Consider the following 17741-nt stretch of genomic DNA (forward strand, 5'->3'; position numbering starts at 1 on the left):
GTACTGAAGAAAAGCTAAACAACTTTCGTCAAGTCAACATTTTTCACTTGCATAACCTTTTCATTTTTTATCGCTAAAAATTACAATAAAAAATATATACTGCCTTTTATTCAATATTTTATTAAGACACTGAATATATAAAGAATAGATATATATTTATAGTACGTATTAACAACTAAATATATATTTATAGTATGCATTAAAAATGAAATTCACTTGATTGCCAATTATTTACAATATAAGAGCAAAATTAATGTAAAATAAAAAATGTAACAAATTTCCCAAGTTCTAATAAATTTACGAGAATTCTCTAATTTTTCCAGATTTTTTCCATGTTTCCTCAAAAAGTAGATATCCTGAATTTAAGATCGATTCTTTCTGATTATAAATATCGATCACGTATCCCCCAATGTTTGACGCGAAATATTGATACAATAAAAATATAAATATGATTATATAATTCTGTCGTAGTCATGAAAAAGAACTCAGAATACTTTTTCTCATCGGCATAAAAAAAAGTTGTATCCGTAATTTTCACGTCTCGGTAGGTACCTGCAATTGCAAGAAAATGCGCGATAACCGGAAACGATGCAATAGAAGGAGGAGACTCATGGCCGGAACAGTGCGGCTTACAAGAGGCGGGCACGTAGAAAATCTACAGTTTAACGTGGCTGGCTAAGAGCCTTAGATTAAGGTTGCGAGACATAAAAAGCGGCATAAAGCCCGACCCTCGACACGGACAGGGGCTACGATTAGCCCTTAACAAGCTCCTTAACGCGTGAAGAAATTTTCGCTCGCCTTGCCTCGAACCCCGTTTTTTTTCCCCGGGACTTTTATACGAGGTAGTTCGCGTTTAAAGTATTTACGAGAGATTCGAACGAGCGTAGCCTTTCCAAAATTAAAATTACATTTGTTAAATAAAAAAGGATAGTGGAAAAAAAGAATACATTATATCGATACATTATATTATAATTCTTGATTTTTTTTCTTATTAGAGTAATATAAAAATGTTTTCAATTGATAGTTGTACTAATAAAAATCTCTCATTTATTTTTAGAAAAGTTTTTGGAATTATATGTTATTGATTTGATACAATATTTTATCGTTATTATTACAAAATATTGTATAAAAGAGAGCGTGTGAAAATTGAAAGATAATAAGCTTTCTTACTTTTGCCATGTAAAATATTTGTAAAAGATATTTGCATAAAATGTTCCTAGCTAAAATAATTTATGTAATCGAAAACGCGAAAACGAAATTTCACATTTTTTTCGAAATGACAAGAACTGTTAGCGTTATACGGACTAAAAATAGGTACAAAGATAGAACTTATCTACATAACTTTCAGCTTTTATAAAAATGTACGACCGTATCGTTCTAATTTGCGTAAAACTGTAGAATGTCAAGGCTGTGTTCGGCCACGCGTAGTAAATTCCTGCGTATATAAATAAGCTACGCATTTCTGTTTTGAAACCGCTTCTGAATACAGAAATTGCGAAGATGATCTCGATAACCTGCGACCTCTGTTCGATGAGTCCAACTATCGATACCGTTTATCTCTCGCTTTATCTCATCGTTCGAACGGGTCATACTGGATTTGGATGCAAAATAATAAAATAAAATTACGAAAAATAATATCTTATAAAGCGCAAAATTGTGCAAAAAAATATTTGTACAATATTTGTAAAAAGCGTTATATAAAAGTTTAATTGTCGATTTGATTTTTAAAAAATTTATACAGCGAATATAATCTAACATTAGATATCTACGTTTCGAACATGATCTCGTCCAAAAAGCGAGTTAAATAATATATACACCATATTTAATACTCATGCTGTTATGTAGGAACTTTTAAAACTCGTAGTTGCATTTGCGAGGCTATAAATTTTAAACAAGCTACACTTCTATCTTGAAAAATTTATATATTTCAATCTGACGATATATTTTAAATTCACCAAAGGATGAGAGGAGGAGAAATAAAAAAAATGCATTCAATTAATTGTTCGAAATAACGAATTAAAATTCTCCTCGAAACTTTTATCTTTGAGAGAATGGCTGAAGGAGCTTCTCGCGATATCCGTAACATGCATATCAAACAGCCGTCAGTTTAATTAATACAGTTAATTATGTAAGTTGTGCTGCGACTGTACGAAGCCGATGCGGGGAGCCTTTTATTATTCACCGATTTTGCGCGCTTCTTATAGCTCGCTATAAGTTCATCGCATGTATACGTCATTATTCCGCGGAATATCTAGCTTGGAAAGTGCAAACGCAGCGTTATCGAACGCGAGAAACATCTCCGACGAGCACAGGCCGCATTCTTAAAGAGCCAACGACACGTTTCTCACGCGGATTGGCTGCTAGTCCACGCTCGAGTGTATCTCTCCCTCTGCTTCGCATTCCGTGTCGCGGAACTTTCAAGTGCTTACTAACAACAGGCGAGCTTGTAACTTTGCCCGCCAGCTTACTTGACAATTCATCCAATTAGGAGATTTTAGCTCACCCGAGGGGACATTTCCGACCCACTTTCTCTCACCGAGAGAGAAGGGGGCTTAAAACCTCCTCCCGAAATACATGCGGTTGAAAAAAAGTTGACGCACAAAGCGGATCTCAACATGCGGAAACGACATTGCGGTTCTTGCATATAATTGTCTATTCGCCCGGAAGCGGTTAAAGTAGACGTCGTATTTTCGCTCGCTGATTGTAATAATTCGCGAATTTGTCTGAAACGAGTCTCTCTATTTTTAATTTGTTTTTAATTGACAAACCACCACAAGCGGTTATGCTTTTCAGCTTTTCTAAAAGGAGAAAATTACATGGAATATTGGTGGAAACGTAAGATTACGTCAACTCAATATTTCTAAAACTCTAACACTAAACCGACAGGTGTACACAAACTTTTTTTTGAACACCATGTACATCCTCTTCTCAGACTGACACATGTAAAATTCGCACAGTTACTTACCTGAGGATAACAGCGACGATTAACGGTCGATCCTGCCGGGAATCCGTTACTTTGGCAGGATGCAGGAACGCCGGAACGTGCAGCCTGGATCTCGGATAGAGCGGTCCATGGGGTACCAGAAGCGTAAGCAAGTCATCCGCTCTGAGCTCCTTATAATCCGCTTTGTTCGGCGCCAGCGGTATCTGACCAAGAGGGGTGACGGGTTGAATCTGCACCCTGGGTCTGCAGAATCCCGAACCGTCGACGGAGCCACCGCCGTCCCCACCGAGACCACCGCCGCCTTCCTCCGTACGCGGTTCCAGGACGGAGTAAGCGACCTGGATCAATCGCGGCAGACTCTTGGCGACCTTGACACGACCAGAGGCATCGGGCGGTGGCAAGGGCGCCCACCAATCGGCCGGAATGGTGATTTGCGCGAGGCACACGCCGTTTTCACCGTCGGGGCTGCAGGCGGCCGTGAGGGCGGAAGATGAAGATGAAGATGATGAAGAAGAAGAAGAGGACGAAGAGGAGGAGGAGAAGGAGGAAGAATAGCGTCCATTGATGCTCCTGCTCGCGGCGTTGCTTCGCGATGGACTGGCCAGACTGGCGTGCAGCACCACGCAGACCCGCTGATGACGCGCCATCAACAGCTGACGTCTACCGCCGGTCTCGCTGCCGGCGTGGAAGAGCACCCTGAGCACGGGCGAGTCGCGCGGCACGCTGTTGCCCACCAGGTGGGCCGACATGTCCAGGTGACGTGCGCCGAGCTCCTGGGCGTCCAGGATCGTCGCGGCCGTGAGATTGCGCCGCGTTTCCGGTGCCGGTAACGCGTCCAGCGGGTCGGGGACTATGTAACGCGCCGGCACGGTCTGCTTGGTGCTGAAGGGCCCGTACGTGGCCCGCACCGACACCGGCTCGCTCGTCTGGAAGACGGTGAATTTGTCGATCGAGAGGACGGAGCCCGGCGGTGGCGACGGTACCGCGTTCGCCGGACTGTTATTGTTGTTGTTGTTGTTGTTGCTGTTGCTCGACGTGCTCGTCGACAGCGCCGGGACGGAGTCCGATGTGCCGCGGGCCGGATAATATTGTCGCTGCGTATGCTTGAGGAAGAATCCGCCATCCTTGTTCTCGAAGTGAACCTCCACTGACGCCGCCACGTCTGAAAATTGGAGCAACGCTCGGTCAGATGGAAGTTTCGACTTGGTGCTTATTTTAGAATTACGTGATTTATAGTTGGTTATGTTGACGCATGAGCATCTCGATGCTGACAAATCGGACGCGTTTGATATGAAGTGAGTCTTCTCGGTAATTCACAACAAATCGATGTAATTTTCAATCACATTCATATATATTATAAATATGTATATAATAAAAATATGTAATAAAATTTTTATTTGCGAAAATATTATTATATAAATATAGTATATTTTATTAATTAAAATATCCAGGGAAGATGGAAAGAATGAGAGAGAGGGAGAGAGAGATTTAAAGTCACCTTAATTGTATTAGTTTAAATCCCTGCTCTTTAGCTAAACCAAGCTTAATTTAATGCTTATATATTATATTTCTCACCATACAACGTATAATATAATACATAGCGGTTCTCTCGATGCCAAACAATAAAGATAATTTGAGATCAGTGTTGAATAAAATAGATTTGTAACCCAATCGGATGAAAACGTGAAGCGTCTAAAATATGTGTGCAAAATATTTTCAAAAAATATACATATCTCCGACTTTTTAAAAGTATATCTTATAGGAATTTTATCTTTTATTTTAACTTGAAGCGTTTGAATTCACAAAGATCAAAATTGTACGCCCGTAATGGGGATTATCGGGAAATGGAAGAGGGACGAGTAAAAAATATAATTTAATTAAATGCCCCATGATACACGAGAAACGCTTTAATATCGACAAATATCTTTTCGACGCAATTTTACAAAATATTCCTGGCATTTTGCATAATACCTTTCAGACGCGCAAACAATTTCTGAGTATCCGTTATCTCGCGTCCCTTATTTTCACCGCCCACTAATTTTAATTCCGCGAATGTCTCACATCCCGTATTAGTGTCGGATCTGCATCACGCCTCGACGACTTGCGACGCGCGCGACTTCCTCGGCGATAAATCATCTTGGCGCGCAACGCCAAGTCGACAATTTTTCCTATCGCGTCGATGGTACACGACGCGACGAAGGATGGAGTCGCCGAGAAAGTTGGCGCGCGCTTACGCGCATCCGAAAGTTGGTCCAGGTGAGCGGACAAGTTGTAAATCGGTGCGGCAGGGGGAGAAGAGGGGAGGAGGGGGAAGAGAGGAGGATGGCGGCTGCGCTCCATCCGAACATAAATTTCCGGAGCAAATCCCGGAGTAAGCGCCAGCTGCCCGCACCGACCTCGCGTAAAATGGGGGAAATCCTTGGAAAAGCGAGAAGAAAGATGGAGAGAATGAGAAAGAAAGAGAGAGAGAGAGAGAGAGAAAAAAGCAAAGAGGGAAGCGAGCCCCTCGATTCGACCCTCATCGCTTATCTCCCGCCTCTTGGCACCCCCATGGACCAGCCCTCTCGCTTCTTCCGCGTGCTAACTTAGCCTCTATTTCAGCTTCTGTTTTTCTGATACGATAACAGGCGATTACAACGAAATGATTTAGTGGGCTCTTCCAACGGAACTTATTGCCGCTACATTGTTCAGCCAGCCGAATACACAGCCAGGTGGATAGAAATAATAATATTACGATGATATTCCAGATGGAAAATGTTATTTGGCAATTTTAATCACTCTGGATGAGCGTGTGTATTTTTTTCAACGCGACGATATTTTTTTATGAATATTTTAATATTCTTTTTTATATTTTCGTTAAATATTTCAAAACGAGCCCGTGTTCGATGCGATATTTTACAGCTTTGCCGTTTGCCACGTATCATCGTATCGAACCATGAAAATTAAATATTTTTATGATTCGCAGTTGATTGGCGTATTTGATGGGATCCTCGCAATTCCCACTTTTGCGGATCATCCGCCCTATAATTCCGTATTCTTCGAGCACGCGCATCAAAGCGGGATGAAAAAAAGAACGACGGGAAAGAGAGAGAGAGAGATGCGGTCGTAAAAGTTGTTTTATTGGCGTTTATTCAACTACGTTGACAGATACGGTCGAGCGGTAATTTGCACGGCTCTGTACACGTGTGCGACGTTTCCTCGGATGATGCCGCGAAAATGGATCTCTCTATCGATCCGCGAGCGATCGAATGTGACGGCCGGGCATCGTCATCGTCCGGTGGTCGCTTTGTTAGTACGTAGGTACGTCGAACCACTGATACATCTTCGGTTGGCTCTCGTCCAGCTCGTACTCCAAACACCGTCTAGGAATGCTGCCAAGAGATCGTTAGCACGTCATTTGTTAAAGCTTCTGATGCTCGCGGCTTTCGAAATAAACCCGCGGCTTCTTCGAATCGTACCCGGCTACGATGTATGAAATGTTCTTACGTTCTTTTAAAAAAATTGCCTCGATGTACGATGTGTCGCGAAGGAATGATGTGTAAATACTTAGTCGAATTACAGAGGTAAATTCGAGTGAAAAAAGAACGTCATAGGATATAATTTTCAAGGCATGTCAAAATTTGATTAGAAAAAGAGTATTTATAGAAAACGATTTGAAAAAAATTGCTTAAAAAAACGTCACATTTTCGACAATAATACAAATGTACGAAAAACGTGTCGCGCAGATAATATTGTCATGCATAAATAGATCGCGTGATGCGTGGAAAATTGAAACAGGTGTATGTATTAAAATAGGAGAGAGGATCGATAAATTCTCTCGAGTGTCTGACCCATTTGAAAGTCGAACGCCGACTCTTTACTCGCATAGCTTTAATACGCTTACGACTCACAGTGAATGCCGTTTGCAGCCAACGATGGGGTAGTCTTCGCGGAAGCACTTCGTGTCTAACACGTTGAAGTAGAGGAAGCCGACCTTCGCGCTAACGAGTTCCTCCGAGCTATGGAGACAGTCGTAGAACCTCTCGTCGCACGAACAGTGTAGCCTGATTTTACACATTTTACACGACACTTTATCAGATTACACGCTGTAAAAAGCGACCTCGTGTATAGCGCGCGCACTTCATTTCAATTTCAAATTATTTTCACAGCACAACTATCGTGGAAATGCGGTGACGTTTGTGAGAGATCTTTCGGGCTAACGAGTGAATGAAATAACAAAAGTATGTTGCAGCAAATAACCGAAGGATGGACCGAGCAAAGTCTACCTTAATTCACGAAATCGGGTATCTAAGATGTAACTTACAAATTACGTAGCTTAGAGAGAGTCTGTAAATCTAGCATCTTAATTTGGATCCTCGAACACTAATAAAGATTTATATGTCTCAGATACGTAATATTTCCCCCGTGCGTTAAGACATATTTCTTTATCCTTTCCCATTTCGTTTTTTCTATAAGATATCTTTAATCACAATAATTTATATTAAATTGTATTTTTTTCAGCGCATGAATCACATGTGATATTTTGATCTTTTCTATAAAATTATATTCCACGTTAAAATATTTCAATATATCGAATGTGATTGCTTCAGATTCTCCAAACTTTACGATATGTACCTTTAATATTAGATTTGAAAAACTATTATTTTTTCCCATTTTAATATATACATCACACAAGAAAAAATTACACTCCTTTATAATTAATATACTAAGTTTGCGATAATGCACGACGTCATATATCAACATCAAACGTCAGCCGTAACTATGGCAAGACACGCACGAAACTTGGTAAACTGCACCAGTTGCGTGAAACTCGCTCAACAGACTCAGTTATTGCAAACTAGTTCATTGACTTTCTTTTTATAATTGCTAACGAATCTCTCTGCATGTTTCGAAATTCATATGACATGTAAAACGAAAAATAATCGTGCATTTTGTTCATAAGTAAAATAGGAACCGAAATATTTTTTATTTTTCCGTTTTTTTAGCTGCTTCAATATTCAACAAGTCCATGTATGTCGTATTCAAATATTCGAATATGTTTCCATTATTTTTACTAAAGAATAAATAAGTATCTCTGCTGCATTAAAATACATTGAATCTTTAATAAAATTAATTTTTATCGAGAAACGATATAAAAATAAGCCAGTTTACTAAATATTCGGAGATATATTATTAAACTTATTTATTCTTTCGAAGTGAATATTTAATTTAGATAAAGATAGAATAAAATTTTTTATTAAAAATCATTTAACGTGGAATATTTTAAAAATTAATCCGGGTTATATCATTTTCTCTGATAAGAAAATTTATTAAATGATTGATTAAAAGATTTATCTATTTATGTTGTCCCAATTCAAAAGGTTCACCTTGTATAGAAAGCGTCATTGGTCAGACCGTGTTTAGTCTGCATCGACTCGATTATATCTTTGCATTTGTCGTGTTCACGGCAGCATGCATCAGTCATGGCGAATACTCCGAGATCGTCCGAGCTGTTTGCAATATTGCCGCTGCCGCACCATTTTGTTCCTGATGGAATATTCAAAATGAATAATGAAGCTTGTCATCACTTGGTTAATTAAGTTGGATGAAACATTTTCTTCGATAGCGATTTTATCCGACTTCACTTTGTAGAATAGCCATTTTTTTCACAATTACGATAATAATTATGGCCCTTCATTTGGACTTTATTGAATTATGACATCAAAAGAGAAAAATTACACAAATCTCTTTTTATGTTATGTATGTCGAGGTAAAATTGAACTTTTTGAATACCATTTGCATGGAAAAGTAAATTTAAAAAATATACCGATAACTTTGAACTTATCTTATATTTTTTCAATAAAAGTGAGCCTTTTGTTGTATAAAAGTTGATTCAATTTTGACAATTTATGAAAAGAATAGACATTGTTTCGGCCTTTCAAATCTATTTTATTAAATACAAATATGATATTGTATTTTATCTTAAACATATAATGTAGGAATAATTATCACGTAAATTTCTTTTCTGATGTCGTAATTGAAATATTGATTGCAAGAATCAGAAATATAAGTAGTATGTCAGATATAAGTTATATATATTATAAGTTATATATATATATATATATATATATATATATATTATTATAAGTTATATATTATAATAATATTTTTCTTTCTTTAAAAAAATATATGTAGTACATTATAATGACTATTCGCATAAGAATATATCATTTTAATAAATCCTACCTGGAAATATGAGGGCTGGTTGCAAAGTTTCGCCGAGATCATTGTTAAAGATCTCGCTGTCGTTTGGAAATGCAACGTGCCATGCGGGGGCGTTTCGGGTCAACGAGAGTAACGAAAGCACGGAAAGCAACGCGGTGGTTAAAGTCATCGTGACGGAATTCTACTATCGTTTAAACGAAGGTAGAAGAAGAAGCCCCCTTATATATGCATATAAAGAGGACCACTGTCCATGCGCTCCATTTCGTTTCTAAGCCATCTAATCGCGCGAATTACGCCCGGCGTACCAAAGAGGCGACTAATGCGTTGGATAACGTTTGCGTTTCCTGTGATGGAATTAATCTGCGTCGAGATAACGCCGCTCAGGGGGTTTTCGAAATGAGAATTATCAAGGGTCCCCCTTGATTATCGTAACAGATGCGACGTGACACGATATCGAACAGAAGACATCCTCAAGTAAATGACTCATATTTCCGGACTAATTTAGCCTTAAATGAAAAACTGAACCGAGTTTTTCCGACAAGGATAAATTAATGATGGCGAATGTTTTATGATGTCTCTCTTCAAATCCTGTAAAAAAATTCCCTGATCTTTCAGATACTTTTGTTCAAAGTTTCAAATAAAGAGAATTTCTTAAAGATCTTTTATTGAAATTTTTTAAAAAAAGTAAGTTTCTTTTATTGTAATTTTTAACATTTTTCATTCAAAAAAATACAAAACCAAGTTTCAAGTGCTAAATTTTCAAATGTACTAAAAAAAGAATTGAAGAGCTTTCGTAAGCTCAATTTTTTACTTGCAAAACATTTTCATTTTTTATCACTAAAAGTTAAAATAAAGAATATATACTATACATTCAACATTTTGTTAAGACATTGAATATATAAACAGATACAAATAATATATCTTTATAATATATTTTAAACAAGTAATTCATATCTTGACTGTTTACAAGAGCAAAATCAAAGAAATAATTTTTTAAAAATCTCCAGAATTCTAATAAAGTTCTACGAGAATTTTCGAGATTTTTGAGAAAAGAAATCCAGGTATTAAATATTTTTCCAGGAAATAGACATATTATATTAAAAGAAAAAAGATAGCACATGTATTATCAAACTATGAGAGGGAGAAATTAGATATTAATTAGATATTAATAAGTTATCTTTATAATATTCGAGAGAGATACGAAAACTGACAGATGAAAAATTAAAGGGGATGATCTAGTCATCCGAAACGAATATCAATCTGGGATTTATTCACCGCTGATAGAAGAACCGACCACAAGCCTGTGAATGACCGCGAACAGGAATTTCCAGCGAATTTTCTGTGAAAACTCTGAATTTCATAGGATTGCGCATCAGCAAGAAAATTTTAAAAATTTATTTCTGTCACGAACGAGAAACGTTCTTTTTCCATGATGCACGAATAATAGACACTTTCGAAACGGCTCCAACTTTCAGAGCGAAACGCGATATCGAGCATCGATTTGAATGGACGCTGTCATTTGAAAGCTCGTCGGTCTGTCCTCTGTCTTTAAAATCCGTGACTTTGATTCTTTTCCCATGATTGAAACGCGAGAAGGCAATCTTCAGTCAAATGCCTCTTAAAATAAATGTGGCACATTCAATAATGCGCTCGCTTCAATGTTGCTGTTTGTTCCTTGTAACAGGAGATTGTGATAGTCGGTACCAAAGTAGATTCATCCCATCGAGGAGAGAAGGGCGCGGGTGGTCGGACTCCGAACCCTGGAGCAGGCCCGGCATACGTCAATATTGTGCAACCGTGATACCAATATTAACCTGCCCAATAGTCGATTACCGAGTTGTTGTCGATGCAATGTAGTCGGCGAATCGACAAAACGCGTGAAATTGGCAGTTACGGAAAATAACGAACACTCACGTGTACTCAAAAAATATCGATCACTTCGGCTAGATGAATAGAGATAGATTTTACACGTGCACTTCTTTCTCGCGGAGTATTTATGTCATTGTCGTGTACGTGAAATGAAATAAATAAGCGTAATTGGATTCTAAAAATTGCGAAAGTTAAAAAATATCGCTTGGATTCTTCAAGAGATAGTATCAGAAAAATCTACTTATCTGTTTACAATCACAGAGTATCAGTAGGGCAAATTTTAATTATTATTCCACATGTCGCAATAAATTATAACCGTTCAATTGTAACCATATATGATTATAAATCGAAAGCAATTACATAATACTATGATATTGAATAATTATGTAATAAAACGGAACACACAATAGACTGCAAGTAAATTTGCACATGTAATCATTGCAGATCTCTGTATGAGGAATGGACCGAAATTTATTCTTCGTCGATATGCAATTGCACTCACGCGATTGCATTCACGTATGTATTCACTAGAACAAAGATTTCATGATTATTCGGAGGCTATAAAACATACCGTTTCATAAAGCTTCGAAAATCTTTTTCCTCTCTTTGTGACATAAATATTTCATAAATCTATAAATCTATAAATGTCAAGATTTCTCTCATAGCGGGAGCCAAAAGTCGCTTTAAAAAAAACCTTTCGCCGGAAATGCACTTTGTATCGGTTATGTGCAAACGCACTCCGAGATGTCGTCGAGATTCGGGCAGAGAAAGTGGCGAATATTTCGCGGCCCGACCAGACCCTGCTGACGACGAGCACAGTCTGCCAACCAGAGTCCAACAGCCGTTACACGTTCGGTCGATATCGGCGGGCCGATTCCAGATACCCGGAAGATTGTTTCCAGGCGACCCGCCTCCACCTCCGCTCGCATTCTCTTCAGGAACTCTTTTAGCGGGTCGGGCGGCGGCGTCTGGTCGCCTTCTGGCTCGTCGAGCCGCGAGCAGCTCCCCTTCGATGAACTCTCGAGATCCGAAGCCGTCTTCTCCATCACTTCCGCTTCCCCCGCGATCCCCTTCTCGGCCGAGGCAAACGCATCGTCGACCATCCTCCGTGCATCGACGTCGCGTGCCGAGAGACCCTCCTGAGTATCGTCATAATGCTCGGTGTGATCGATGATCGAAGAAACGGTATTGCTCTCCAAGCTTGTCTCAATCGTCGACTAAGCAAACATTCAGCCACTTGTTTTACTCGCGATTAGAATTTCATGTATTGTGTAATATAGTAAAGTAGAATGTCCACTCAAATCTTATAACAAACATTCTCTCATCTTTCAGGTATTGTGTAATATAATAGAGTGTCTACTCAAGTCTTGTAAAAAACATTCTCTCATGTTTCAGGTATTTTTTGAAATTTCCAGGTAAAGGAAATTTTTGAAAATATTTTTGTAAAACATCAAACACAAAATTCACAACTTGACTTAGGTGGATTACTTGTAAGAGTTTAATATAAAAGCAAATTTATCAAAGAGGGAATTTAAGAAAAAAATGTTTAATAAAATTCCATAAAAATTCTGATTTTTCCAGGTATAAAAGAAAGAAATCTTTGAGGATCTCAAGTCCTTCGTGTTTTTCTAGAGAATAATTACTCTGAGTAAAGTCACTAAAATCTCTCTTTCCTTTTATAATCATTCAATAAGTAAATAGCTGAATGAAATAAATAAATAATTTCCAGCAAAATAAAGGTCCGGAAAAATCCGATATCTTTTTTCAATACATTCTAATATTTTTGTTCGAAATATGAGAGCGCTATGTTTTTTACACGATTGACGGAGAGAAAAGCGACCCCAAAATCAGAGTTCACTTTTCAGACATCGACGCGAGTGGGATATTTTGTAAAAATTTACGACGCAATCGCGCCGATCGCAAAATTCGATGTGACCGATCGTTTTCCAGGCATTCTATTCGTGTCTCGATCGAGCGTACCTCGCTACTCCCACCTTGGGAAATGTGACGATGAATCGATTCGATCTCAATTTCGGTTTTATCGCCGGCGACAGACTGTCTCGCCGACACTGTGTCGACGTCGGAGTGCTTCGGGTCATCTCCGTGATCCTTCAAGATCTCGGGGCTTTCCGTAGCTCGCTTTTCACAAGGCGCTCCTCCGCAAACATCCTCATCGGTGTCGCTCGCCTCCTCCTGACACGTGTTTGATTGAATACGAGCGTTCGATAAAATCGAGAAAAGCGTCGTCTTCACGACGTAGAGATTATCTATTCCGATTTAATGTAATCTCGATAACACGACTGAGAGCGAAATTCAAGTATCTCGCGGGTCTCGACCGAAATTTAATATTCAATTTAACCTACTTTTCTACACATCTTGTACGCGGTTAATTTCCTCCTTTATATTATCACCAAGTAACATTCGCGATGCGCTTGATTCAAAAAATTTTAGTCACTACGATGCAAAGTTAACCGAAATTTAGTACATATTTTCTGTAATCTACACGAACCGGTTAATTTTCGCCGGCTACGAAATATGAAAACCGAGTAGTCCGAAGCGCAAATGCACATATAAAATATGCAGCACTGCTTGTAACGAGAAGTAGTTAGCAGTGGATGTAACGTGGATAGTGTATGACGAAAGCAGCTTATTCCGCGCATACGCAAGCTTATTGGCGAAATTTTGCTCGGGAAATTTATTCAATTTTATTCCTCGTTATTGCATGTTTGTAATTTTCCAATTGTAACTTTTGCGTACGTCGTTTCAACATTCTCATTTATCTATTTTGATAGAACGCTATTATATCAGCGTTCATTTGACGTTTGAGCGTCGAAATGGACGCTGATTGATATGCTATATTAGCTTTAATTAATTATCTAAACATCATTAAATTATGTTATAATTATTAATAAAGGGGCAAAGTTGTTTCGTAATAATTAAAACTCGCAACTTTCCTTTTTAAACGCGCACCCAACGTAGAAATGCGCTTTGCAATTATTAAATCGTTATAAAATATGCAAATGTTGTATATATAAACCGCCCCATTGTATTGTTCTCTTTAGAAAGGTTATATAACTTTATTACAATTATAGCCTCGAAAATTACAATGCGTCTCGCTCGGTTAAAACACGCTCTGCTTACGCATAAAACGGCTCTACCGTATTTAAGTTATAAATAAATGTCAAATTTGCTCGCCACCCTTTGTATCATAAGTCAAAAGTCTATTCATTCATTCAACGAATATGTATGTATTCTAATTATCCCGAAAGTAGCTTCGTATGCGATGCTGTATGCATATTAAACGACAATCATCCCCTAATTATAATTTGACAAAATATTGCTCGCCCTCGGCATTTTTGCTGAATAAAAATTCAATCAGAATAAAATCGGCAATTTTGCGGAAATTCGCACTCATTTTCCCGGTAATTTTACGATACATTTTCTCGGGATCAATTTTCACACCGCCCATTACGACTGCAAATCCTCTGAGGGATACACAGGATAGTGGAAACGGGTTATTCCGGAAATTAACCGCGCGAGCAAAGGGCGATTTTTTCGCGATCTAATGATCCGATACAAAGGGAAAAATCGCTAAAATGAGAACGGAGTGGAAAGAGCCGAATCCAATATTTTATTCCGGCGAAGAAGAGAAACACATCGCGCGCGAACGCGATACCTTTTCCGCTGCTGTGAACTCGCAGCTGCAAGACGTCGTCGTCGTTGTCGAATCGATCGTCTCGGACGACGGTCCCGAGACGGACGCTTCCTCGCTCGAGGAATCGGCGGCGTGTTCGACCTCGCGACGGTGAACGGGCTCGCCGCTACAATCGAGATTCGCCAGATATCCGTAGAGATCCAAGAAAATCCTCAGGGGTATCATGGCTGAGCCGCCTTCCGGCTCGTGCGTCAGTAACTCGCAAACGTATATCATCGTCTCCAGCAGATTCTGAAGCGGACGTAAATTACAGCCGCGAGATTAATGGCGTTTACCTCTCCGCTTAATTATATAAGATATACGAGAATATAGGAAGAAAAGATAGTTATGTGTTAACAGAGTATCAAAGCTTGTCTCTTCAAAAAAATCCCATGATCTTTCGGGTATTTTTGTTCAAAATTCTAGGCAAAGAGAATATTTTTGGAAGATTTTTTATGCAACAAGTTTTTTTTACATTTTTCAAACATACAAGGGAAAAGTAGAGTCACGAATGGAATTACAAGATTTGCAAATGTACTGGAAAAATTAAATAACTTGGGAAGATCAATATTTTCATTTACGTGATACATTTTCATTTTTCCATCATTAAAAATAAGAAATATGTATCGCATTTATTTAATATTTTGTTAGGATGTTGAATATATATAAACAGAGACAGATATATATTTGTAATGTCAATATTTATAAAATACATAAATTAAATACATTAGTTTGCTTGTCTCGAAATATTATAGTAAATTTATTAAGGAAAAATTTTTTTTTAATTTCCTGAGTTTCTCAATAAAATTCTACGAGATTCCTTGATATTTCCAAAAAGGAATCCCTGGTTTTTCCAGGGAATAGATATCGTGATTAATTTTTTTTTTCGTTGATCATAAAAAAAGGGAGCTATCTATAGATTTCAAATTATATTCGTTAACAAACGTACAGGAAAAATAAAAAAAATCCAAACTTTTTGCGAATATTTTTGCTAGAATTTTTGTTATCTAATTTCACTGAAATATTTTTTAGTTATTATTTTTTCGTTAAAAAAAAGATATGTATCGCATACGATGAATGTATAACGATACGTTACTGCGTTCTTTTGACTCGACCTGATTTGTTATATTCAATACCGCTAATGGCTCTTCAATCATTAGTTCCGTTAAAAATCCGAAAATTGACAGCTGTCTATCAGGAATACAGAAGGAATTTAATCAGCTAAATTACTGTTTCATGTTTTAAACGCACGATGTAAATTTTCGCAGCAACACTAGTCAATAAATTTTGTCATTTTCGTTTACAAATTTCACAAATCACACGTCAGATCATGCACTGACATTATGTCAATTCTCTTAATTGTTCTCGAGAATCAATTTATATCGCATTATTATGCGTATATAAACAAAAATTGAAACATCCTTTTCAATCGTTATAATCTAAAAACGTTTGCGAAAAATCGATCCATCGCGATATAACTTACACTTCCTAAAAATCCGCAGGCGACCGCGAGGAATCGATAAAAATCACAGTACTCCTTATCCGGCAATAAACCAGCCACCATGAGAAGCTGATAGAGGCTCGTCTCGGGCAAATCCAACCCACGCCAGTCCTGCACGAGGGCTTTCAAGCGGACCTTGTCCACGTGACCGAATCTATTGAGTAGGGTCTTCAGGTAGCCGGGCGTGATGCCCGTGGGGTGGGCGAAGGGCGGATACTCCAGTCTGTCCTGTAGGACAATATCGACGGCCATTCCGGATTGTTCGCGGTCAGTTACCAGTTGCCAGATAACCTTGCGATGGCCGTGTCCGGACCATCGATAATACCCCCTGGCGTGCGTGTACGTACACATATAACGCGACGGAGCTGTTGCAAACCGGTTTCGGAGTATGTGCTATAGAAATGTCGCGCGACAAGCGCGTTTCCACCGGACGACGCCTCGCTCTCCCACGGGGGTGCAAATTACGCTGATATTTGTCTTGCAGCTCTCTCCATTCTAGGAGAGCGACGTACACATCCGCCGGAAATATCGCGCTATAAGCAGGTATCGCGTGTCAGCTGCGCGGTAACGCGATATATCACAGATAAACGAGGAATTTCAGTCATCAGTGATAACAATAACTGCGCGCGCGAGTGTTATTGCACTGAATAACAGTTACAAATTAGATTATGCTCGCTGTAATTAAATTAATCGGTAAAATGCATGAATGCGCGAGAGAAAGAGAGAGAGAGAGGGAGGGAGAGAAGGAGAGAGCTGCGTACAGTGACATATACCGAATGTTTCACGAGGGAATGCATCGCTTCATCTTCAGCGATGTGTAATTTAACGGAATTGAAACCAATTTTGCGTCTGTCAACATTTAAGCCGTGACGGTAATTAAGGAATTATTTAATCTTTAACATCAAAGAACTTAGTAATGAAACATGCTTTGAAATAAAAAGTGTCATCCGTAAACTTTGAAAAAAGACGCATTTTTATAGAGAATGATATGTAAAATTTTTAAAAAATTCATCAAGAAATAATATTTTTTAATTGAATTTGGAAACGCTTTGATGGAACATCGAGATTTAATATATCGAGAGTAAATTTCCGCATTAAAAAATAATAATAATATCAATATAACGCTATAAAGAACTTGATTGGCCGTTGAATTAATTTCGTTAACCGATGCAACAATTATTCATTAAATCGCGTTGTGCGAAGAATTTGCAAATTTATCGGTAACGCATGAATAATGATAAATGGATATTAATAAAGAGAATAATAATATTATATATTAATATAATTATAGGAGGGGGATTGAAATTGTTTGCGCGCAAAATATTCGCGTCGAGTGTTTATTAATTCGGCGTTCTAATAAAATTTAATTCTTTTTCAGTTTTAAACGTTTAAATGTCCATATCTCGACGCAACAGATTTCAACTTTTAATTAATCGATTAATCAGATAAGAGAAAAAGATCGCAAGCTCCACCGGTAACTTCTCTTTAATGTTGTTACTTCTTGCAACCAGAATTACGTAAACTTATAA

The 17741-nt window shown here is 38.3% G+C and overlaps 2 protein-coding genes across 3 annotated transcripts in view; both read right to left on the reverse strand.

Moving 5' to 3' along the window:
• Nucleotides 1-17741, reverse strand: part of LOC105257149 (transmembrane protein 132C) — a 107294-nt gene that overhangs the window by 26921 nt on the left and 62632 nt on the right. For both annotated transcript variants that reach the window (XM_025411716.1, XM_025411715.1), the window contains exon 2: nucleotides 2966-4106. In XM_025411716.1, coding sequence (XP_025267501.1) covers nucleotides 2966-4106 — 1141 coding nt within the window. The remainder of the gene's footprint in view (nucleotides 1-2965; nucleotides 4107-17741) is intronic.
• LOC105257142 (phospholipase A2-like) lies at nucleotides 6149-9338 on the reverse strand. The gene is given in 4 exon segments (XM_011267577.2): nucleotides 6149-6315; nucleotides 6835-6987; nucleotides 8311-8470; nucleotides 9170-9338. Coding segments are annotated over 4 exon segments (606 nt in total). The 5' UTR covers nucleotides 9318-9338; the 3' UTR covers nucleotides 6149-6170.

Source organism: Camponotus floridanus, unplaced genomic scaffold, assembly GCF_003227725.1.
Source record: "Camponotus floridanus strain SB8 unplaced genomic scaffold, Cflo_v7.5 scaffold42, whole genome shotgun sequence".
NCBI classification, from domain to species: domain Eukaryota; kingdom Metazoa; phylum Arthropoda; class Insecta; order Hymenoptera; family Formicidae; genus Camponotus; species Camponotus floridanus.